This window comes from Barbatula barbatula (assembly GCF_947034865.1).
Source record: "Barbatula barbatula genome assembly, chromosome: 9".
Taxonomy (NCBI): Eukaryota; Metazoa; Chordata; class Actinopteri; order Cypriniformes; family Nemacheilidae; genus Barbatula; species Barbatula barbatula.
This window is the reverse complement of record NC_136772.1, coordinates 14,907,341-14,932,250: the sequence shown is the minus strand read 5'-3', so window position 1 is coordinate 14,932,250 and position 24,910 is coordinate 14,907,341. Positions and strand designations below refer to the sequence as shown.

The 24,910-nt window shown below is 37.6% G+C and overlaps 1 protein-coding gene across 1 annotated transcript in view; it reads left to right on the top strand.

The window, feature by feature from the left end:
- The window catches only part of thsd7ba (thrombospondin, type I, domain containing 7Ba), a gene marked incomplete at its 5' end in the record, with an annotated part of 151,091 nt that extends 127,198 nt beyond the window's left edge, over positions 1-23,893 (top strand). The window contains 13 exons of the mRNA XM_079463917.1: positions 4,524-4,657; positions 4,772-4,925; positions 6,775-6,916; positions 8,900-9,015; positions 9,307-9,424; positions 12,511-12,656; positions 14,424-14,598; positions 15,952-16,125; positions 17,263-17,358; positions 18,903-18,985; positions 19,674-19,869; positions 21,535-21,622; positions 22,063-23,893. Of these exons, the coding sequence (XP_079320043.1) occupies positions 4,524-4,657; positions 4,772-4,925; positions 6,775-6,916; positions 8,900-9,015; positions 9,307-9,424; positions 12,511-12,656; positions 14,424-14,598; positions 15,952-16,125; positions 17,263-17,358; positions 18,903-18,985; positions 19,674-19,869; positions 21,535-21,622; positions 22,063-22,144 (1,704 nt within the window). The 3' untranslated portion in view covers positions 22,145-23,893. The remainder of the gene's footprint in view (positions 1-4,523; positions 4,658-4,771; positions 4,926-6,774; positions 6,917-8,899; positions 9,016-9,306; positions 9,425-12,510; positions 12,657-14,423; positions 14,599-15,951; positions 16,126-17,262; positions 17,359-18,902; positions 18,986-19,673; positions 19,870-21,534; positions 21,623-22,062) is intronic.
- Positions 23,894-24,910: the final 1,017 nt, after the last annotated feature.

Genomic DNA, 24,910 nt, shown 5'->3' with positions numbered 1-24,910 from the left:
TGTCACTCATGGGTACCCAAATTGTACTATAATGTAAGAATAAGATCGTACAAATTCATATGAATTTGCTATCTTTTAAAGTAGTTATGAACTCTGGTGAGATGTCAAATTGTATTAAAATAACAATTGAAAAATAAAAAAGTCCTGTAATTTGTATAAAATCTTTGTTAATTATGTAAATTTGCTTTTAAATTGGTCGCAAACATCATATAGCCATTCTTACATGTGACTGTATTATAACAAAATATCACATTAAATGGCAGACAAATGACCTTTTTCTTAGAAATAACTTTTCTCAGATATTTTTTTGGATTACTTTTTTCTATTCCCAAGGTTATTCATACATTAGTCAAATTATGAAGTCAGTTCCCCTTAGGTTCACACAAGAGTCCTAGCAGAGTAACCACAGCACCCAGGGAGCACAGTGTGCACAACACACAGATACATGTCCTATACATACAAATACATACATTTAAAGCAATATTATAAGAAAATATCTTAAGCGTATTCAAAACATAGCACAAATCATTGCGAGAATTACATTTAAAACACTATTTGATTGGAACATGAATATTCTTCCCAGTAAAATGTTTAAAGGTAAATGCATCAGTCTGGTGTGTTTTGCCTATCTAGTATACAATGTTGTGCTATAGTAGTTAAAGAGTCATTGTTTGCATACAAATGAACATAGAGCACAAAAGAAAAGTAAAATAAAACTGAAGCAAAATGGTTACCCTTTGTTAAACGGCCTATAATACATATTTATTATCCATTACGAAATTCCTTCCATTATGAAAATGAAATTAAGTGCATCTTAATATTTGAAGAGTGTAAATTCTTAATGTATTGTTTTAAACATTGTATATATTATTTTAACTAATAAACTACTCTATTAATTTCCAAACCTATTCAATTATTTAATATTTTATTGATGGTTTATTTAGAAGAAAATATTTTCTTTTACTAAGAGTATTGTCAGTCATTGCACCCTGAAATTGAACTGTAACAAAAAAGTTATTCACTTTAAACGATCCTACCTGTATGCCAATTGGCAAGAGGTGTGTTGTCTGCGCACACTAAACCTACAATTATCAAATGGCAAGAGCCATTTGAAAGCATCTGGAGCAGTCTGTTCTCACAGTAGTTTGTGACATACTGGGATCGGTCTGGGCCACTTTCAAGTCAAAAACTTGAAGTCTGAAAGTCTTGTTTCGGGGACACGGGTGTTTCCGTTAGCTGAGCTCTTTTTTTTTTTACTTCCGTTAGCCGAGCTCCCAACTGATCACAGATGGTGATTACATCATTACCCAGCGCTGTTGCTTCTGTCTGATTGATAAATGTTAAGCTCGTGTACGTGATCAAAGCGGCGAAAATCTCCAAAACAGGACATGGGTGCAGCTCATAACTGATACAGTTTCTTCCTATAGAAACCGATGATAAGTAGATGTCTAACTCATCATTTGGCGGTTGCGTGCAAAACTGACTATTCAAAAATGGGCATGACGCCTCTGAATGTGTCCATATACTTTTACATTTTTATTCAAAGTTTCAAGTAATCATTATATACAAATGGTTGGCACAGTATATACAGCCGTGGAAAAAAATAAGAGAACATTTCCAAATCAGTTTTCCTGATTATAAATGTACTATTTATACACTCCTATAAAGGATGTGTTCATTTGAATTCACTGTTTGTGTTATACACAGAATGTGTTGACCTAGAATAACACAGAGGAGTGTTTAATTATGGACAACACATTTTTGTGTTGTCCTTAACTGAACACGAAATGTGTTGTTTTTAAAACTCCTGTTTTTACACTGTATGTGTTTTGGTAAAATTATAATTTTTGTTTAATTATGTGAACTACTAACAACATTTCTCCCAAATTGTAAATAAATATATTGTTTCTATTTTAAGAAATTGATAACTTGGAGAAACGTCTCCAAATAACAGAAATGTGCTCTGTGTCAAATACTGCGAAGAAAGAAGTTCATGTTCACTTTTAAGCCATACAACAATACAATGTATTTAGGAAAAGTGAAAAACAAATATGCGATAAGCTCGATTTTTATCAGTTTTCATGTGTCTTGTCTTGCTGTCAGTCTTTCACATTGCTGTTGAGTGACCTTGTCCCTCAAGGGGTTTGATTTTGTTCAGACATTGGACTTGAAAGACCACAATACATCTAAAAATGCTGATCACATGTCCATTTTAGAATGGTCTGATAATATTTCAAGCAGCTGTATATTCACAGACATTATTTTGAAAAAGAGATAATTGTTATATCTTTAGTCATGTCGCAACCACTCACTTTTTTGTTAAATGCTATGTGTTTTCATTTCAATAAATGCCTCTGTTTGATATTTAATTATTTAATGCAACGACATTCATATATTTTTAAGTGTGACTAGAGTACAGATACTTCATAGGACTGAATCTGTTCATTGTACTTTATCTTTTTAAGCCCAACGCGAGACATCAAAGAGAAGACGGTGGGCATTTTTGCAAGATTTCATTTGTGGTCATGCCCGTCTTCTGGGCATCTTTTTAGAATCACAGTTAATTTAATTTCCCTCTAGTGTAGCTTGTGTTTAGCGCCTATTGCCTTTTTATGCAATCTAAAGTGTAATTTTATTTTCAATCTAGTAACTTACCACGGTCATTCTTTTCCTCATCCATCATATAAAAATAATCACACACACCCAAAGCCATGCATTTTAAAGCCAGGTTTAATTTCTTCTGTACCTTTTGATAATCTACAGAAGGGAGAGTTAGTCAAAACAGCCGCAGGCTACTGCGAAGGGAAAGCTACAGCTTGAAACTAATATATATATCCTTTCTCTTCTCTCTTTTTGCTTGTCATGCACTGCTAATACGGACATCTACAAAGGCTCAGGTCAGTGCCTTATTCTGTGTTTCTCCCTGTGCATCTTTTAACCCCCAGTGCCCCCGGTGGTCTCCGTGGATGCGGTCCTCTTTTGAATGTGAGGGAGAGATAGTTTATTTGATCACGGGCTGAGACTTGAATTAGTATGAAGTACATTTTCATGTCATCTCTGACCCTCAGACTGACAGTTCATAGGAAGCGGGGGACTTCATTATCCGCTCCGGAGTAGCCGCATTCTCAAAGAGGTTACAGTAGCTGACCAGGGAGCAGCATAGCTGGTTCATTTCACGTAAAGTATATCCTCTGCTTGAGAACTGCAGGGAGTAAAAGTCGGAATGAAGGAGGAGCTCAAAGATCCTTTTATTTGTTCTATTTAAAGTGCAGGCGGAGAGCCTTAATATGCAATAGCCAAACACTTTCTTTGCATAGTAAAAGTCAGACAGTTTGGATATTTATTACGGCCATAGAAAGACTGTCAGGCACGCTATAAAGCCGATTTTCCCCATTAAAGGCTTTAAAATAAATCCATTTGCTGCTGTGTATGAGTTTTGCTATAGTAATGATTTTTCTTTAACCTGGCATTTCCACATATCCTTCTGTTTGAAACTCATCTGTTGTAATGAAATCACGCTTTTCATAATGCTTCTTCAGATTTACTGGCCATCTCATTCATCATCTTTTCATTCACATCTCACGTATCGAGCATTGTCTTGATAATAGTTTGATTATTTTAATTGGAATTTCAATGACTCTTGTTTGGGGAGAGGAGAGGGAGATGGGATGTTTTGAGAGGCTGCGTTAGAGACCTTGGGGAGGATGCTATAAATGTTCGCTCTCATTTGTTTAGTTTGTTTTTATGAGCACGTTTCTTATAGAGTTTGATGCTTTGAATGTCAGATGTTTTGTGAGCTTGTAAGACGTCTGGATTCATTTGTGAATAAAACCATGTCTTCTCAGGAAATGAGAGAATATGCAACACTTCCTTTCTCCTAGAGATTTATTATAAGAATCACTAGTCGTGTGCCCAAACAGAAGGAATGAACTGTCAGAGTAGATCAGAATATGTAGACCTAAAATATCTCAGTTTTCTCTTCATTTACAGTAATCGCATTAAAAGGGGGCATTGCAGTATATATTATTGTGGTATTATAATATTTCATGATATGTGATTACACAATGTAAAAAAAACTTATTGGCTGAATATTTTTGTTATGATTGTCTGTGTAACTAAATTGTATGTTCAAGTTTTGTTTAAATTATAGTGATTTTTTTGTTTTATAAATTTCATTTTTAATATTTTGTTCAAAATATCATGCTACTGTTTTATCAGATCATGATCTGAGTGAATTGTCACTTCCCTATCATTGCGATATTATGCAAATCTCAATTATTGTCTTGATTTTATTCGCATCTACACTGATTAAGGCCCACAGGGACGAGACTAAAAAGAAAACACATTTAGCAGAGCCATTCAATATATTGCTCATATATCACACTGTAGTTTCTCTGATTCACGTCAACCCCTCAAAGCTTGAATCAAATTATAAAGCAATTAAATATATTCAACTTAATTCAGTTTTGCTGTAATAATTTCATTTTGGCTGTTTCTGTGTCTACGAATGTGTGTCTTTATAGGTGTATGAAGCTGTGCCCTGTCGGGGTGAGTGCGGTCAGTACGAGTGGGTGACAGACCCCTGGTCAGTATGCACCATTAATACGGTGGACAAGCTTCCAGCCTGCGGAGAGGGTGTACAAAGCCGTAAGATCCGGTGAGTAAGGGCATCAAACCCGTCACACATGCCTTTTGTTGGAGGGCACAACCCTTTCCGATATGCCATCCTCTTCCTCCACAGTGTCATTGTGCTTTTCTCTCTCTGTGACAGGTGTGTGAGGCGAGGTGGTGGGGATCAGGATAGCGGTGTGAACGAGACACTCTGTGACCAAGACGAAATCCCTCCCCAAGCTCAGACCTGCACGCTGCCGTGCCCTAATAAATGTGTGATGTCCCAGTGGAGTCAATGGAGCACCTGTCCGAGGGTAAGGTGTCCTTTTTATACGTCCTAAAAGCACAATTTGAAAACTCAGCAATGTTTGGAGGTGACTTTGTTTTAAAAAAAAGTCTGTGTTTTCGTTTCTGTTCCCCAAGAAATTGTAAAGCAGGTTATAATGGTTTGATGTCCTTAGCTGGTCTTCTAGTCTGGCCTATTTTATCTTTTTTCCAGTACCCTAAAAGCAAACTATTATTTTCCCCATTGGCAGATATTATTTTTCTTATTTCAAGCATAATCTCATTTTATTTAGTTATGTTTTAGAAAACCAAAATTATTTGTATAATCAAAAAATTATTATGATGTAATGTAATATTAAGTATATTTTTTAACTGTAAGGCCGAGAAATTATGTTTTGCAATGCAGTTAAACTGCACTGTAAAAACCTGAAAAAATGTTCTGTAAATATACAGAATTGTCATGAATTTTGAAATATGGTAAAAAAATGTCACATTACAGAAATAGACTTATACTTGTCGAAATTACAGGAATAGACATTTACAATTCGGGTGTAAACGAACATTTACAAATACAAAATAACATGTAATTTTATTTTCCAAGAAATTCCAAGTTATTTTATGTTTTTTTTCTGGAACCCCAGCTGCCGGAATATTACAGTTTTCTTTCAGAGGATTTTAGGTTAAACCATCCAAGTTTAAACTTTTTCCTATTGTGTTACGTTACTGTGGTACTAATGTACTAGATACTGTAATTCGTAGCTGTACTAGCTGTATCATTTCAGTAATAAACTATAAACTAGCCTGAAAATGAATGCTGGTCTTTTTCAGTAACAATTGTTGTGTTGACATTATCTTCATCTTTTGCTTTTGGAGGTGATAATCATGCAGTCATGTTTACGAGCTGTTAAAAATATTCCCCTTGACAATTTGTTGGCATATGATTCCGCCTGTGCAAGAAGAACAGAAAAGCATTACAGTTTCGTTGCTAGATTATTTTCTCTGACCCGGCCACAGCATATGACAGTGTCAAGATGTGCTGCATCCATTTGAATATTTTACATTAACGCTCTCACAAGTCAAATCTTGATATGCTCCTTCAGAGCTCCTGCGGCAGAATTTCAAACGGTAAATACCAAGAAATCAGCATGCAGATAAATATCTGGTAGTAATGAAGCATTTGTTATTCTAATTAATGTTGTGCATAAAAAGTTTCCCCAGATACGCTTCGCCATCGGCCTGCCGACTCATTAAAGTGCAGCTCCACAGTTCACTGTCGGCTAATCAGAAACAAACTGGATGAGTTTTCCTGGCTCTGCCCAACCTACACAAGACTGCCAACCCATTTCAGTATAATCTGGTCTCTGTGCTAATCACATTAGATCGCAATTCTACCTTGTTCGCTCCCTGTTCCAAACAATGTTTGTTCTCTCAGCTTTGTCGAATCGCTCAGCCGGCGCGGCGAACATGTCAAACGCCAGCGTTTGGTGATTGAGCTTTGTTAATTGGCGATACATAATTGTAAAATGTTCCCAAAAACCTGGGTGCTACGGATGTGTGGCGTTAACTGAAAAGAGTTCCCATTAATGATCGGTCCCCCCAATAGTGAAAGACATGAAGAGGGCCAGTTAGCCGTTTAAAGGGCTTCATTAGTGTCTGACAGTGATGGAGATGTAGATTAGTTGCTGCCTGCAGCCTAACAGCTTCTATCAGTGCACTTAGCGCTGCAAGACCATGTGGCTAACTGCTGCTGACACCCGCTTGAACAGTATGAAGCAGCACAACGGTGCTACTTGGCTTGCCGGTTTGTATGAGAGCACGCTTCTTTTTTATGACATGCTTTGTATGATTTTGTGATATGTAATTTGTATGTTTTTGTAGCCTTGTGATGAAAGCGTGGTGAGAATGAGGACGAGACACATGGTGCGCCCCCCGGTGGACGACAGTGGGTGTCCAAAGAGTAACCAGACAGAGACATGCATCCTCAACAGCACCTGCTTCAACTATTACTACAGTGTCTCCAGTGGGTCTTTCAGCCTTGACAATCCGCTGCTTATACAACCGCTTATAATATACTAGTAACACTTATACACAATAAGGTTGAATGTCCAATGTGCAATTTTTGGGTGGATCTATTGACACAAATGCAATATAATATACATAACTATGCTTTCAGAGGTTTATAAAGACCTTACATAATGAAGCGTTATGTTTTATAACCTCAGAACAAGCTATTTTCTATCCATACCACGGGTCCCCATACACGTTGTTTCTAGTAGCCCTAAACGAACCAATTGCTCTACAGAGCGTGTTTCATAAATGATATCTCCTTCATCAGATATAAAAAACATGATGCCATCTTAGTTCTATGTCAGCCTCCGTGGTGCTTCGAAAGGAAGGGGTGAAGTGAGCCGTCTGTTGCAATTCGCAACCTCATCGCTAGATAGCGCTCCATTTCACACACTTGACCTTTAAAGGTAGTTAATGCATTCGTTACCATGAACAAAATACATATTGAGCATTTGAGCATTTACTTATACATTTTTAATCCAAAGATCTGTCTGTTAACATTACTTCGTGCACCATGAATTAACATGAATAATTGTTCATTGTGTGACCATATTACTTATTGTAAGTTCATATTAGCTAATGCAACAAATACAAGCTTATTGTAAAATTTAAACTTAAAACAATACTTAAAATGTCTGTTTTGTTTTTTTATACAGCCCTGTACGTAACGCACCTCTTGTTGACATCAGAAATGTATTTCATGCAATCTATATATCAATATGCATTACTGTTATCATTCTAAAAGTGGCTCTTATTTTGGAGATTTAATCTAACAAAATAGTCTAAATTGTGGATGAAAAACAAACACACTAGAGAGCTTTGTCTCTCTTTAACCAGACGCCTGAGCTTGTTTGACTGGCACAGGTTTTGACAGTTCCAGGGGAAAATCATGGAAAAACTTTCTTAGAAAGACCTCACAGCAAAAGTGTTTATAAATGAAAATCAAATCCGGATGGGGCATTTAACAAAACAAAAGTCATTCGCAGTCTTTGCAAAGTGAATTTAAATGCCATTGAAATATGTATCCCTTAAGTGTTTGAACAAAGATAAATTAAGGACTAGTTTAAGCATACACATAAGCATATACAATGAAGGGCCCACCTCAACAGTTCATTTAATAGCATCACTCATACATTAGTCAGTTTCATGTATGGTGCCGTTTTGTGAGATCTTGTCCACCATACAATTAACAAGAATCAGACTGCTCCACCACATCACTGTACTCTATTCAACATTTCCATTGAAAATGTGAACTCCTAAACCGCTAACACACCATGCTTTGTTTCATCCAATCACTTACAGCCATTTCATGTTGGCCACATTGAGTTTAATAGGTTATCTCCCCCTGTGACATATCCTCTTGAACAGCTGTGAGATATTTATTTCCTTGATAGAAAGTCATTCTTCAGATAGACCTTAATGAAGGAAATGGGCTTGGAGATATTAGAGAGCCGATAAGCCTTTTACTGCACGTAGTCCATGAAATCGCTGATGATATCATACAGATAGCGCTCCTCTAATCCATTAGACTGACATAAAGCCGGATTATCATCACAAAGAGCGGATAACTAGTTTCTGTCTTTAGAACGCGTAGCGTCAGACTTTTATATTTTGTAGGCCACTTTGACAGACTTAATGTAGGCCTTTGCCCAATTCACAGTTCAATATATGTAGCATATACTTGCAATAGTACAGTGAGCTAGTATGGCAATATTATTTTGGATATTTAAAATTGGTATAGAATTTTGTTTTGATATAGACGTATACATTCTGACACATTTAAATGTTTTTCATACTACTATATGTTGCATACTACAGTTAATACAGTAAAATGAATAGTATGCAAAGGATTCATCATGTTAAACTATTGTGTGACAATGAGAGAATGTGATAATTGAATGACACCGTATATGTGTTTATACTCTTTATGGAACAGACTGGAGCACATGTCAGCTGAGTGAACACGCCATCTGCGGCCAGGGCACGAGGACACGCCTTTTAGACTGCATTCGTAGCGATGGCAAAATAGTGGATCTGAGCGTGTGCGAAGAGGTAACCTTTCTAAACCTCTGTATAACCTTCATTTCCAGCCCTCCCTTCGCCAGATAAGCGTCCTCTGAGGGGGAATTAAGCACTGTTAGATTGTATAATGTCCTTTAGCTGCATGCACCGCAAATCAGCCATGACTGTCCATTAACTCCCTACAGTATTAGCCCATATCCAGAGAATGATTCTTTCATTGAAGCTTCTGCGGTAATAGCCCCCGTCAGCTCACGGCTGGTTCATCAGTGCAATTGTGTGTGGTGTCGGGGCGTGGGGTTAATGGCTGTCCCGCTGTTTTAGCTGGGCCTGCCTCAGCCGTGGAGACTGACGATGAACTGTGTGGTGCACTGCCCCTTTAACTGTATCCTGTCCGATTGGTCATCATGGACGGAGTGTTCACACACCTGCGGTAGCAAAGGTGAGTCGCAGTATGTTATTACACATATGACCAGGACCTTATCTGAAAGGTATATTTTGTCTCAAAATAGAAGGCATAGTTCACCTAAAAAAATGTTTTCTGACTTTTACAGTACGGAAAATACAGCAACATTCTTTAAAATATTTACTCTTGTGTTGTGGTTTAGTATAATATAAGGATTAATAAATGACAGGTTCATTGTTGTGTGAATTTTTTAATTCATGGGTGTCAAAGACAGCTTTTTAATAGATTGGTGAAGGGATTACGTATTTTTGTAGGTCAACCCGGAAGTTAGCGCCGCACTGTATTTTTCCCGTAGACTTTTGAAAGATCGCAAAAAATTAAATATGTGATTAATAAAGATATTGTTGAAGCCTAAATACACTCGCCAGAAGTAAAAAGCTAACATGAAGCTATAAACAGACTTCACTACAGTCGCTGGATGTCAAAGTCATCACCACCAAGCCTCTGAAAAATATTTCAATCTTTATTAAAAACGTGTTCCCTGGTAAGTAATTACTCCATGAGTAGTCTCCATCCACGTTTTAAGGGATTTGTGCCCATGTTGAATTATTTGTGAGATTTGTATGTACGATGACGTCTAACGTTCCCGCCAAAGGAAGTCATCGCTTTTAGCAACCTGTTAGCGACCGCCGTTTTTAAGACACGATAAAGCTTTAAAAAATCATGAGCGTGTTATTACTGGTGTGTTTTATGTAATAGATTAAAACGTTTAAATATTTAGAGTACTTATTTTAGACACTTAGCCGAAAACCCATTTAAAAAACCCATTGACTTTACGGCAATGGAACCGGAAGTGCTAAAATACTAACTCGCTTCTGGGGTTTTGCAGACAAATATGCGTCATCTCTGCACCACTCCATTCTACTGGACATTTTAACTTTTTAGGACCCATACGGGACCTTAGTGGGGCCCCGTTATCACACACTGTATATGTCAAAACATTGACATTATTGACCTCAATTCCTTGTGTATAACACACACTCGTTCAGTCTACAGTCTGTACACATAAATACAATTTAAATGAGGAAAATTCAAGAAACCTGGCATAGGTGCAAGTACAAAACATATTTTGGGAAAAGAGAATACTTCAGTTTTAAAGCGAGCAGCAGAATTGTTAATAAGAAACATGCAAACAAATCAGAACATTTAATGTGCTTGTTTTGCTGACACATTTTCATTCTCATGCTACCTAACAGTTTACAGACAGATAAACAGACATATACATTCGGCTTGCCCTGGGTTCAAGCCATCGGTTGGCACGTATTTTGTTTGCAATCATTAACATGCAATGTTGGGATCCTTTTTTAATTATGGACACTGTGTCATTGATCCTATTTAGGGATCACCTTGCAGGTTAATGAGGATAAGTTAACACATTTTTGATACTCGGAACACTCTGAGCGATTTATCAGTTAACAGAAATATATATTTTCTCAAAATTGCCACCCCAAAATAAATCTGTCATCATTAGTCACCCTCATATAATTCCAAACATGTACATGACTCTTCCATCACTGGAATAAAAAATAAGATATTTTGAGAAATGTCTCAGTGGTGTTGTATCCATACAATGGAAGTCAATGGGGGCCTATATCTGATAGTTTTCTTCAAAATTTCATCTTTTGTGTTCTGCAGAAGAAATAAATTTGTACAGGTGTAGTAACAATACAGAGAACAGAGTCAAATTAATTTAGGACGTTGGGACTTTTGATGTCAGTTTGACGGAGTAATGGTGTTGTTTTATGCAATATAAAATAGGCTCATTACTAGCACAGGATGGGTCCCTGTGGTTCCAATGACCCAGCTTCTTACAAGTTCAGCTTGTTAGTCTCTTAATTAGACCTATTCAGCGATCTTCTTTAATTTTCATTCAGGCATCAGTTTTCAGTTTACTTTATAAATCTACAGGGAATTCTCAAGGCAAAGAAAACAGGAAACTATCTCCGCTTTTTTATTTGAAAACACATACAGGTTGTAGCTTACCTGCGTCAAAGCGATGCTTTTTTTGCAGCCAGCCAGAGACAGAGACTGGGGTTCATTATGTGTTGTATGTATACAGTGTTTTATCTGGCGGTGAAATTCTGTCAGGAGACAACCAATGCTTCCCCCATCCGAATCACTTGTTCCTTCTTCAACGCTCTCTTTTCTTCCATCTCCCTGCAGGATCAAGTAGAGATATTTCCGCTGTCAAATCTCAGGCATTTACAGGGGCTTTCTCATCTGGCCGTGGTGCTTCTGTTTTAATGAATGGCGTGCTTGAAACTGCCAGCTGTAGAGGGTGCTCTTGAAGGCAGCGCAACACGGATTTGATGAGCCGTTATGTTGAGCTGCCTGTGACTATAATTTCTTTTTCCATGCTGAATGTTTAATGCCGGACTGCAAGCGGAACTCTTTAAAGTCTATCTCGCAGGAGTGGCGCTTAGTTCAGATCTAGTGTCACCTTATCAGTTTGGATGTGTTCTGATGGAAGCTCTGTCTTTCTCTGTCTCCAGTGATGGCTCCAATTGTACTCTTCCCAAACTGCTGTTCTTTTAGCCCTTGATAGAAGAGCACTTTTCAAGCACTTCATGGACACCAGCCAGCCTGATAAAGTCCTATAATGGGTTTTTCTTAAGCCTGTGATTCCTCCTAAAATGAGGAAAGAGGATGGTAGATGCGGGGTATGGAAAAAAAGACTACAGTTTTTGCTCTAAGTTTCAGAAATGAGTTTCTTTAAAGAACAGTGTTTAATAGGATAGTTTATATGGTTGTGTCGTCATTTATGGTATTTATATACCTTCATGTCATGATAAACTTGTTTTTCTCAATACGATTTTGTCAGAAATTAAATCCAGCCAACTCAAGCTAATTTCTGCATCATGTGTGCATCCCAATACAAATTAGTGTTTCTATCTACCCATGCATGTACAGTTTTTAAATATTTTAACAGTATACATAATGCATTAATCCACTACATTGTTCCTAGTCACCAGAGAACACACTTAAATGCAACCTTTCTCTATTTTTAGTCCTGCATCTGCTTTTTTCTATTGTACAGTCACAGATGTCTCTAAATATTGCAGGGGTGATGACCAACTCTCGCACCGTGCTACAGCAAGCTCACGAGGAAGGACGCCCGTGCGCCTCCCAGCTCTCCCAGACCAAACCCTGTCCCATCAGCCCCTGCTACACATGGCTCCTGAGCGATTGGTCCTCCTGCAGAGTGGAGGTAGATTCAGTGGTGTAATAATAGGATCTGCATGTATTCTGCGCTAACTGCATATTGCACACCACCAGACCTGAGGGCAATACATACGTGTTTTATTTAACCATGTGTGGCATAGAGACCAGCCGCTCTTCATCACAACATAGCACTGGCACCACGTTGAAGTCTTTTAATTGAATTTTGTGGAAATTGCACGCGCAGATGCCAAGTGCGTGCGGGAGTAGAGAACTTTGTGTCATTGAAACGTGAGGTAACTGCTTAATAATATCATGCAGGGATCTACAGTCTCATCATTAGAGGAGGATTGTGGCAAGGTTTAGATTTTCATCTTCCTTCTGCTGATTTTCTTCTCTCTATGTTTTGTATTTGAAAGGGATTTTAATTGTATGTCTCTGGATTTTAGCTCTATCCCCAGAGTCTCGCCATATTAAATATGAACAAAAGAGATGTTCCGTACTTTTAAAACACTTTGGTGCATGGTGTGGACGATTTTATATTTATAATTATTAATATTCAGAAACATCTGTAATAACACTTAACACATTCTTTTTTTATCCAATATTCCATGTGGACCTCGGGTAAAGCACATCTGATTTGCATATTTACAATTTGCAATGCAAAATAGGTTTGAAATGCAAAGCAAAACCTTTACAGTATAAGGTTGAATTTATTGTTTGTTTAAACCAAAAACGATCACTTAAACAATAACTATATTAGCATCCACACCAGTTGACAATAATGTTCTGTGTATTTTTCAAGCAAGATTCCTTATCTTGAGATTTACACTCGTGTTATATCCAAATTTTAGCAATGATTTGAAGTGTGGCATTATATTGACCCCACAAATGTTTTAATATATATATTATTACACTGTGCTATGGAATACTTAAATCTAAATTTGTCAGTCGCTACATTCCAAGGTATGATATTACTAGATAACCACTCAAATCTAATAACACATAGTAACCTGGAAGCTGCAAATCATTTTGACAGGCACAGTATAATATTACACAAAAATGTTATACAAATATGTCCTTTAATAGCATATATTACATTATATTGATTAAACCAAACTGCATGTTCCTGGCATTTGAATGTTATCTTTTACCCTAAATGTTTTTTTTTTTCGTGGAAGGTTCATTAAAAATAAGCTAACAAAATATTTCAAAATAATATTTAATATTCAATAACTTACTTATGGGGTGAGTAGCCGTGTAATAAGCGGGATAATGTGTATACAGCCAGCGATTTCCTTTAAATCCTTTCAGTGTGATACAATTCTTGCGGCAACAGCCGACTGCCTCTTACATAAATGACTCAATTTGAAATTATTTTTCTCAATATTTTAAATCAAATATTAGGACAAAATAAATGTTGTAATATATTTATGTTATCATTAAATATATGTTATTAAGGCTTAAGGATTAAAATACAAACAGGATACAATGGGAAGGTTAAACAGTCTGTATTGCATTTACCAAATGTAAACTAAGATGCTTGAAATGGAGAGTTACAATATACTTACGATTTATTGTATTAATTTAATATGTAGCTATTGTCTGCCTGGAAATAATGATGTATTCAAAAACCAGTGGCTAACTTTCAGAAACGTCCTTTGGTTTAAACCAAAGCTTTCTTCTGTTTAAAGTTAATCTAAAGTGATTCATTTCCATCTTGTCCTTCAGTCAGGGAAGTTGTCACTGTAAGAAACTCCACTGCCTGCTCACACCTGATGAATGTACTGTATCCGCCCTGTGTGGTGTTGTGCAGGGGGCAGAATGCGGAGAGGGCAGAAGGGAAAGGAACCTGACGTGTGTGGTGCATTGGACGGACTGGCCGGACAGCTCCCAGCCTCATAAAGCGGTGGAGGACGAGAAGTGTGGAGACCGTGTGAGAAAGGAAAGCGAGCAGGAACTTCTGCAGCCGTGTTCAGTCCCCTGTCCAGGTGCGGTGCTGCATCACCACACGTGCTGCAAAACAGCTGCTATTCATATGCTTGTGTTTTACACACATACACGGTCTCTTATGTTTTTAAACATGGCTTGTACATTAATTATAACAAACTTAAAATTGCCAAACCATTGTTTAGTAAAATAATCCAACAAAGCTTTATTGGTATGGTTGCCGTGTGCATTTACAGTATTGCCATTTAACAGAAAGATCTCCTATTGCACGCTTTAGGCTACAGTATCATTGATCTTCTGTATGTTAGCATCTCTCTTAAAACACAGTCCCCAGGCGAAGGACAGACTCCACATGAAACCTGAATATAGAGAAGACGAAAAATCGAAAGCGACAAAGAGTCAAAGCGAGAAAGGTAGAAACAAAACTGAGAGTCGGAAGATTGCGGGTGGCATATGGTGTGTGGCGGCATTGCTGTATTGTATGTTTCAGCGGGTCCGGTGAGGGATGAAAATAGACTGGCTTCATGAAGATGATGGATAATGAGATGCTGGGGCACACAGATTGTCTCTAATAGCCAGCCTGGCTGCAGAATCAAAAGGACGTCATGGCTGAGGTGCTAGCGTTAACGCGCAGGTGGGGGGACTGTCGCTGTGAAACGCTCCATGCGCTGAGGGATTAGGAGGGCCAATGATGTATGACCTTCAGCTGAGGTAGCGCTAAATGTATCTGAAGAGTAGCGTAAGGCCTTTGATTCCATGACAGGAGTATAAGATCAATCTCAGAAGCCTTCACGAGCAGCTTAGAGGCAGATTGTCATAAGATCTCTTCATCAGCACATGGCCGGAGTGCAGGTGTTGTAACTTTAAGAACCTTTGGGACATATTTGATGAATGCACTAGTCACAAGCCTGCCATAGGGTGAATCCCAGTTTGCATACTATATGTACTATATAGCATGGCCAAAGGAAGGATTTTTGCAGAGAAATACAAAGGTTCTTCCAGGTTTAAATTCACTGACTTTAAGCAGCAATAGTAAAAAGTTGTATAGCTCATTTCGCTAGCAGCATGTACATTGTGCGGTTTGTAGTATCAATATTCACTTTGATAGGTATAGGTTAAAAGGTCTTTTTTTTGTCTGGACTGAATGTAGGAATTTGTAGCCCTCTGACTGTCCAGTATATTAATTTATTTTCCTTATATCAGTGCTACTGGAGTTGTTGAACGCCCCAGTCCACCCCAGTAGTTCTAATACTTAGTCAAAGTCTGCAAACTGTGATTTAATCATTTGTATTCGTTCTTGCTGAAATAGTGAAATTCTTCCAGTAGAGTTGATATTCCTAATTTTAGCATTAATATGACTCGTAGAATTTATATGTGTGGTTTATCATCTGCAGGAGACTGTCACCTTACCGACTGGTCGTCGTGGAGTTCCTGTCAGCTGACGTGTTTGGAAGGGCGGAGCTTCGAGACGGTGGGGCGTCAGGCTCGTTCACGGGCCGTTGTCGTACAAGTGCTGGAGAATCAAGACAGCTGCCCTCCTCAGGTCTTTGAGACTCGTCCATGTAAAGGTACAAGCTGTAAAATAGCCATGATGTAAGAATAAAGTATACATAATGTGGAATATACATTATGGTTCAAAAGTTTAGGGTCAATTGGGTAAAAAAAAAAATCCTTTATAAACATTTTAAGTTTATGACGTATGCAAACATTTCTGAAATGAATTTTGCAACCTTGAACCTTGCAAGCAAATTAGTTCATTTCGGTACAAAATAATAATTTTATTAAATTTAATGAAACATTTTTGAAATGTATGAAAAAGTGAAAAGTGACGAAAAAGCATCTGATAAGAGCTTAACATTAAGCTTGGAAATCCTTTAACACTGTTCAAAAAGTATCTCAGACTGAGAAATAAAGAAGCTGGATGATACATTTACCAAGATACAGTTCTAGACAATGGGTGACTTCTCTAAAGATGTCAAAGTTACACTTATATTTAGTTTACAATTAAAGAATTTAGATGCGGGTTGACATTTTCTTCTAAACTTAGCCTTTTTATCAGGCTCTTATGTTTCATAAAGTTCAGTGATTTCACTTAATTACGCAATTATTATGTCCCCTTTGCCATGAAAGTGAAATAACATTTAATATAGACATCGAAACCTGATAAAAATGACCATTTACAGCACTTAAAAATGTCAGACAACAACTCTTGAATTATTTTATAATGTGAAGAAATATGAATAAGTGACCCTTAAGGTTTAAATGTTATACATTCAGAAAGTTCAGAATTGTAGTATCTGTAGCCTGTGGTGATCATATCAGAATATCCAGTGGAATACAAACCTGGCCTTTTTGGAGCTGACATAACTTTCCATAATCAACTTTTTACATAATAAATAAAAAGCAAGTTTTTAGTCTGCTGTCTCAGACTTTTAGACATCAGTCTGTATTCTGGAGGTTTTCTCAAAATATGCCCATTGTAAATGCACTATGCACCTGCAAGCAAACGTCTGACTCTTGTCTACGTTTCGTCAAGCACGCTTCGGGTTGAGTGTTCGTGTCTTCAGTGCAGCCACGCTTGCTTTGAAAGGCTTTGTGAGCATGCATGTATAAACTTAGATCAGTATATAATTTTCAGGCTATTATCACACCTGACCGCTCAGTGCAAATCTAATGAGTCTCTCTGTGACTCTGTGATGCCACAGGAGGGAAATGTCACAGTTACGAGTGGAGGACAAGTGCCTGGAATGAGAATGAAAGATCAGTGTGGTGCCAGCGCTCTGATGGGGTCAATGTGACAGGTAGCCCACAGCTTACACCAAGACTGAGAGAATGACAAACATCCTTTTGACTTACTCACTAAGCTTACAAATACATAATTAAAAGTCACATCATAATAGATGGCTTCATCGGATGCACGTGCCTGGCCCGAAGTTACCTTCCGGTCTGTGTTTGTTGATCGGTCTGACTAGTGGCTAATAATATAAATATCTATATTTAATTTATATTCATATTCATATTTTATTGTACAATTATCGTTTTAAATAAACTATTTGTTGAATTTGACTGTATATTAATCTGATTGGAAAAACAATTTGTTGAATGGGATCGTGTAATTTTGTCACATTTAAGTTTAGCCAAGTAATGTAATTTACTTAATTGTCTTTTGCTTGATATCAGAAATAATCTGCAGGGACTCTATTCTTTGCTGATGTGTACCGGAAGTTAAGTTTGGGCCACATAAGTGTCCACCTGCAGTAACATTTGTTTATGTTGTTGTTTTGAAACCGTCTATAAACCTCACATGATTGGATTCTATTATCTCCTAGATAATCGATTGTCGGTAATATTGTAATATCAAACAGAGGCAGAACTCCAAACACTCTAAAAGCGTGCGTGTTAACACTAAACAAAGAAAAACGGGTTGAAAATTAGTAGTTTGATTTTGACAGACCTTGTCTGGGATGGTTTAGTGTCCTGTGAACCAGAAGTCGCAATAGTTTTTACTTCCGTAATCTGACGCATTTCCAAGTGGGAAAGGAAAATAGGAAAATTAGTGGGCGCGGCTTGCGTTTTCACTGCGTATTGATTGGATGAATAAAAACAGCCATTACATTTTTAAATGAAACTGGCAGCAGACTGACAATTGAAGGTGAGGAGTTAGGGGATGCTCAGTCCAAGCTGTCTTATTTACGTCATTTAAGACGGATAGTCATTTCAGGGCGGAAGAGCATTTTCAGATTTTAACTAAAGATTATGAGGGAACATTTTAAAATGTTTCAAATGAATTTTAAAAAGAAAATGACCCACATGTATAAGCTACTTATGCTGCAATGTTTCATGAAAAAATAAGAATTGTGATTTTTTATTTCACTGGGACTTTAATGTCGGATTTTTCTATCCCTCCGTTTCAAAGGAAGTCATCAATAAACCGGCGCTAGACCGAAGGCGCAATATAAACATTATAAAACATTGTTTCATTCCAGCTAAATAAACGCTCTCCAGATGGCGAGCTCGCCGTGGCATTCGGGGAGAGAATGAAAGCTTTGGGGTTGTGCGTAGTGCTGTAAATAACAGATAAAGGTGATCTTATCTGAGTTGGGAATCGTCTCGGGCAAATATTCGCTCAGAGAGGTAATTTCTTTCGCTTGAGAAAAGCCTGAGCCCGGAGTATTAGCCTCTGATGTTTTGACATGTAATTTTCTATTCCAAAATTACATTCTTTACTGATTGATCAGAAGCTGTGATGCTTGCTTTAAGCCATTAATCTGGTTTGACAGCGCTTTTATCTGCCTATCAATAGGGAAATGGCAATAATTACCTCTTTCTTGTTTCCTGCTGGAAGGGGGCTGCTTTCCACAGCACCGGCCCACCACTGTGAGACACTGTCACCCTCCGTGCACCAAACCGTTCTCCAACTGCAAGCAGGTAAACCGCCCGCCCTCCCGTGTTCTACATACGGGCCTATGTTAGTAATGTTTTCACAATGCACTAGCACCATGTGAATGCAGGACAAAGGACACAAATTTAAACCAGTGACCTGTTTTTGAGTGTTATGACATGTGGTTTGTATTCAATAGCTGGATATTATTGTTATCATGAGAGGCATTTCAGGCATGTGGAACATTTGCATAATTGCTGAACAGAAAGGGATGAAATTAGCATACTCACAACACTGGACATTGACTGCCACTTGGAGTGCATTGCGTGTTACTACAACCATACTGTGTCTTAAAGGGATAGTTCACTAAGAAATGAAATTCTGTCACCATCGGTTCACCCGCATATGATTCCAAACCTGTCGGACTTTCTTTCTTCTGCACAACACAAAAGAAGATATTTTGAAGAACGTTCGTAACCGGACAACTCAGGCCACCATTGACTTCCATTGTATGGACACAAAACCACTGAGACATTTTTCTAAATGTCACCTTTTTTGTTCTACAGAAGAAAGAGTCACATACAGGCTTTGAAGCACAGGAGGTTGAATAAATTATGACAGAATAAAAATTTTTTGGCCAAAGTATCCCGTTAAGTGCATGTATATCTCTAAATATTCCTCAGCATTGTCTTTATCGTTTCTGCCATTGTAAATAGCATTCCATGTCTCTTCCAGAGCGGCGTATGCGGGTGTGAGAGGGGTTACACCGAAGTCATGAACACACACGGGTTCCTGGATTACTGCACCAAGACCCCAGGGGCTGACAACAAGAAGGCGGACGTGAAGACCAGCTCGGGAAGATTAAAACCAGGAGGGACGACTCAGATCCAGGACTTCTTTGGCGAATGGTCTCTGCAGCCGCTCGGCCCAGGTATTTGAAATGCAGATGAAGATCAGGCTGATCTGGGTCGCTGGAGTCTTCAGATCTGTGCTAACTTTGAGTTACATCAAAATCAGAGGACGGCTTTATGAGACCTCAGACACAGGCGGGCGTAGAAGTCTGTTTAATGTCTCAGTGTTTATGCCCTATTGGAGCCATGAGAAAAGCCGGATTGGACAGAGTCTCGTAACAGAGTGATTTGTATTGCCCATAACTTGACAAACAGTGTTTCTTTATTGCTGGCTGGAGGCCATTTCTGATTAGAACTGAATTTAGCGCTCTGTGGGACAACAGCTGTGTGATGTCAGGTTGCCACTACGTGTGGATTTCAGCCTCAAGATGTTTGGCCAAAATCCTGATTATTACAGTATAGTGGATTATTACAGGGATAGTTTACCCCAAAATAAAATTATTTCATTCTTTACTAAACCTCATTACATTTTAAAACCTTTCTTTCTTAGGCAGAATAGACAGTATATAACAATATAGTTGTGCCTATGTAGTATGTTCGGCAAGTTTATCAAGACATCATTTTCCTTTGAGAAGTTTTTGCATTATTCAGTGTGTGAGTCTCGAAGGAATCAGGCCTGTTGCAAGACAATCTCTCTGTGCGCTGTCTTTTGTCTTGATTTTGTGTAAGAGATGAATCATCGGCACGTCGTATATCAATTATACAAGCCGTGTGACACGCGCCTCATTCTTTCTTCTGAATTCATAGAGATGTGGAACATGGTGCAACAGTCTTTTCCAGTACAATATCGTGAGCTGTAATGTTCCATCTGTTGCTGCAGCAACAGGCGACTGTGCAGCAACCACAGGCTGTTTTGAACAATGAAATGCTCCTCTGTATTTCTATGGTGACTGCACTTAAATATCAACCTGATTTAGGAGGTTCAAGTAGCAGTAGCAACATTATATTGGATCTTTAAAGGCACTGTCACATATACCAATATACCTAAGGGCAATAGAAATAACTTAAAGCGTGTGCGTGTCTTTGTTGGTGCAGGTTTATCTTCATGGGGATATCTATCAAATGTCAGCACGAGGATTTTATAAGTCTGATCCAACTACAGAGTGGAAACTGGCTAGTAGTCCCCACAAGGAAAATTCATTATTAAACGTACTAAATGATTCTTATTTTAAAAAATCCTAAAAGGATTACATCTAGGGGTAGGGTATAGAAAAAAGCATAAAGTCTGTAAAAACTATAGAATACAATTAGGGCTGTCAAACGGTTGATCACGATTAATTTAATCTAGAATAAAGGTTTGTGTTTAAATAATATATGTCGGTGTACTATGCATATTATTTTGTATTAATAAACACAAAATCATACATGTATATATTTAGGAAATATTTACTTTAATTAATTTATATATACCAATAAAAATAATATAATAATTATAAATAAATGTTTATTAATTTTTATATTTTTCTTAAATATATGCATGAACAGTATATATGTTTCTATAAATACAAAATTAATATGCACAGTTTACAGACATATGTAAACTTTTATTCTATATGCGATTAATCAAGCCCTAAAGAATAGAATTGTGTGTGTGTGTGTGTGTGTGTGCGTGCGCGCGTGTGTGTGTGTGTGTGAGGGCCTGCGTGTGGTCAGTAATCACTGTTTCTTGTTTTCTGGTTGCACAGATGGAAGAATAAAGCTGTGGGTCTACGGGTTTACAGCTGGAGGATTCATTCTGATATTATTCATAATTGCTATGGCCTTTCTGTTTTGGTATGTATGTTTCTAAAGATTTAGCACACTTAAGATCAAATAAAACATATATATATATATATATATATATATATATATATATATATAATGTTTTTGTATACTTTTGTATCTTTGTGCTACAGATTATATTTAATTCAAATGTATTGCTCTTTTTGCTATAGCACATTTCACCACGTTGTTTAAAGTAAACACAATAAAGTAGGTACATACAGTAGAGAAAAACAATAAAACATATTTTCAATTTTAAAATAAACAGAAAACATGGTATTTTATAACAGATTAATACAGAAGGTGAAACAACTGCAGATTTTCTACTGTCTGATTAAAGCCTTTTCTCACTCGCTGCTGCCACCACATGGTTCAATTTAGAACTATATCTTACAAATAGAACTGCAAGGGTTGAATTAGCTTTTCTCTTTCTCTCCTTATTTCTATCACAGCAAACCAACCAAGCAAAGTAAAAGCACATCTCCACCACAAAAGCCCTTGACTCTGGCCTATGACGGAGATGTGGACATGTGATCGAGCTCTCTGCGTCTGTACTTTCAAAGCACAAATTACGACCACTTGTAACATTCAAAAATGTTCATCTCTCAAAGAAATACCGAAGAGGGATCCTCTTCAATAAACAGACAGACAAAATCTGCAGCACGTGCTTTGTGCGTCAGGGCTGACCGCTTCGGATCAGCGATCACATTGAAAATCGTGACATTCAAGAGTACAAGACACAGCTGACATTCCACAGACCAGATGGAGGACTTTGACATTTCGTTCCTGGGTTTTTCTTACATGGGGAAGACGAGATGAAATAAACACGGAGGGCATCAGTCACGTTCATAGCGGTCTGGAAGTGACTTTTGAACAGACAAGGAGAAAAGACTGATGTGTTATGCACTATATTAGTGCTTTTGCCATTCTTTAGTTTCCTGATTTGTGTTCAAACAGATTTTCTAGTGTTTTTCATTGTGATGCACAGGACTGCTGTAACTGTTGTTTTCATCGTAGAATGTCTCTGAACGTGTGTGTGTGATGTGCAAAGTAAACCAAAACACAGCTTATTTATACACACCGTGAGGTCTGGGTGATGATCCGCCCCGTGGTTCCTCCGTCCGGCTCTGTTTGACTTTTGACCTCCTAGCAGCTGAAAAATGGATGAAGTCTGCACAGAAACTTGCAGATAATGAACTGTGTCCCTGTGACGCACAGAAGGGTTTCCGAAGCGGCTTCCATCAATTTCCTGCGGTTAGAGGATCTCATTTAGCACAGATACAGTGGACCAATGTGTTTGTTATGTCTGCATGAGCATTATACTGGAAGAGAGAGCGAGGCGTTATTATGAATGTTGTCATTTGCAGTAGAACGTACAGGTGCTGATTCTGTATTTAAATTATAGTGTTTGACATTTATTTCAGCTGGTTTTTCTTCATGGACTTTGTGTTCTTGCAGGCACAATTGTCTGTTTCATAACGTCTACAAGGTTTCTTTTGCTCCCTTTATTGAGAATGTGAACAACTATTTTTTTACCTCTGTGGTCTTCATATATAAAACGATAACGTCTGACTTTACTACATGAGACCTCTTAATCGTCTCGTTTGAAAGAATACACTCTGTGATGAATGTGTAACATTACACACATGCACATGCACATCCATTTATTTATTTTCTTTTTAAGGTGATACAGTTTCATTTTTCTTACTTACCCTAGTTGTGTCATGAGAGAAGCTTCTGTTTTTCATATAATTTGTAAGTTTAGACTGGTTAGACTTCATCAACATCCGCTTCAGTCCTGTCTGTATGAGATTCATCCGAATGTTGCCTCTCTTAGAATGATAAAATCAAAGGACGGCATATTTCTAATCTTGTCCACCATTGTGAAAACCTAAAATGTGTGTAGCTAGTTTTTTTAACCTGCGGAGAAATGGCAATACATACTGTATCTGTGTTTATTTGAAATCCCAATTGTAAGTGTGCATGCTGGGTTGATTTTCTCATACACTGGATTATTCCAAAAGTGGCCTTGCATTTTTATGGGCATTTTCTTCTAGTCAGCAGTGTGTTCTGTTTGATTTTTTTTATTTATTTTTCATTTTTATTTGCCGCCGACTGACTTGTTTACATGGCTTCTTCTAATATGTTCAGTATGCTCTCAGCACTATGCTGTATACAGTTGCCTGTAAAAGACTGACCTTTACTTTACATGCTACTTTCTGTTTTAATTGTGTGTACTTGAAGAGTTGAACGAAAATGCTAATAAATTGCGATACTCTGTGGGAAATGATGTTCGTGAAAGCATCTGCACCAGACATTAACAATCACTTAAAGGGATAGTCCAACCAAAATTGAAATTCTGTCATCATTTACTCACCCTCGATTTGTTCCAAATCGGTATAAGTTTATTTGTTCTGATGAACACAGAGAAAGATATTTGGAAGAATGCATGTAACCAAACAGTTCCTTGCCGCCATTGACTTCAGTCATTTGTAATATTGACAGCATGCCACAGATTCTGTGAATAAACAACTTAGCTTTGATCCAGTATGTTCCCAATAATAACTTTAAAAGTGTATTATTAGTAATTGTCTAATTTTTAAATGAAAAAAAATTGTCTGTTAGCCCTAATCATGATTTAAAATACATTTATGCATTTGGCAGGGACGACATACATTGCCTTATACTATACATTTGTTTCTGAATATGTGCAAACCCCATGACCTTGGCGTTACTGACACATGCTCTAACCACTGAGCTACAGGAAAGCTAATGACTGAAGAATTGGCAGATACGGAAATTACAAGACAGGAACAATCCTGTTATAGTGTTATAGAATATAATTCTAATAAATCCCATTGTCTCTGCCAAATGCACTTTGTGTGAAACGCTGAATGTCTTGAAAGTGCAGCCCATCAAATACTTACACTCCAGGATGTTTAATCATTTAAATCTTTTGTTTAATCAGTTTTTATTAGTAAAGCCTGTCATTTCTGTTCAAGGATGAGATGAAATTAAATAGATTTGTCAGTGCCACCTAGGGGACACGTGTCTGGGTGGTGTGATTCTGTCAGGTTTAATTTATCCATTAAGCCCTAATAATACTGAAGATGAATGAATTTCCCATGAATCTTTGCAGGCTGGCAAAAAAAAGACACTTTCGTTTTAATCATAATTTTTCATTCACCAGTAGGCAAATGTGTATAACAAAGTTTGACGTGATCAAACTGACTGAGGTAAGAATTCAGAAGATTGCTTCATGTATTAGGGTATGTATTAGGGTAATTGTAAAAGACAGAT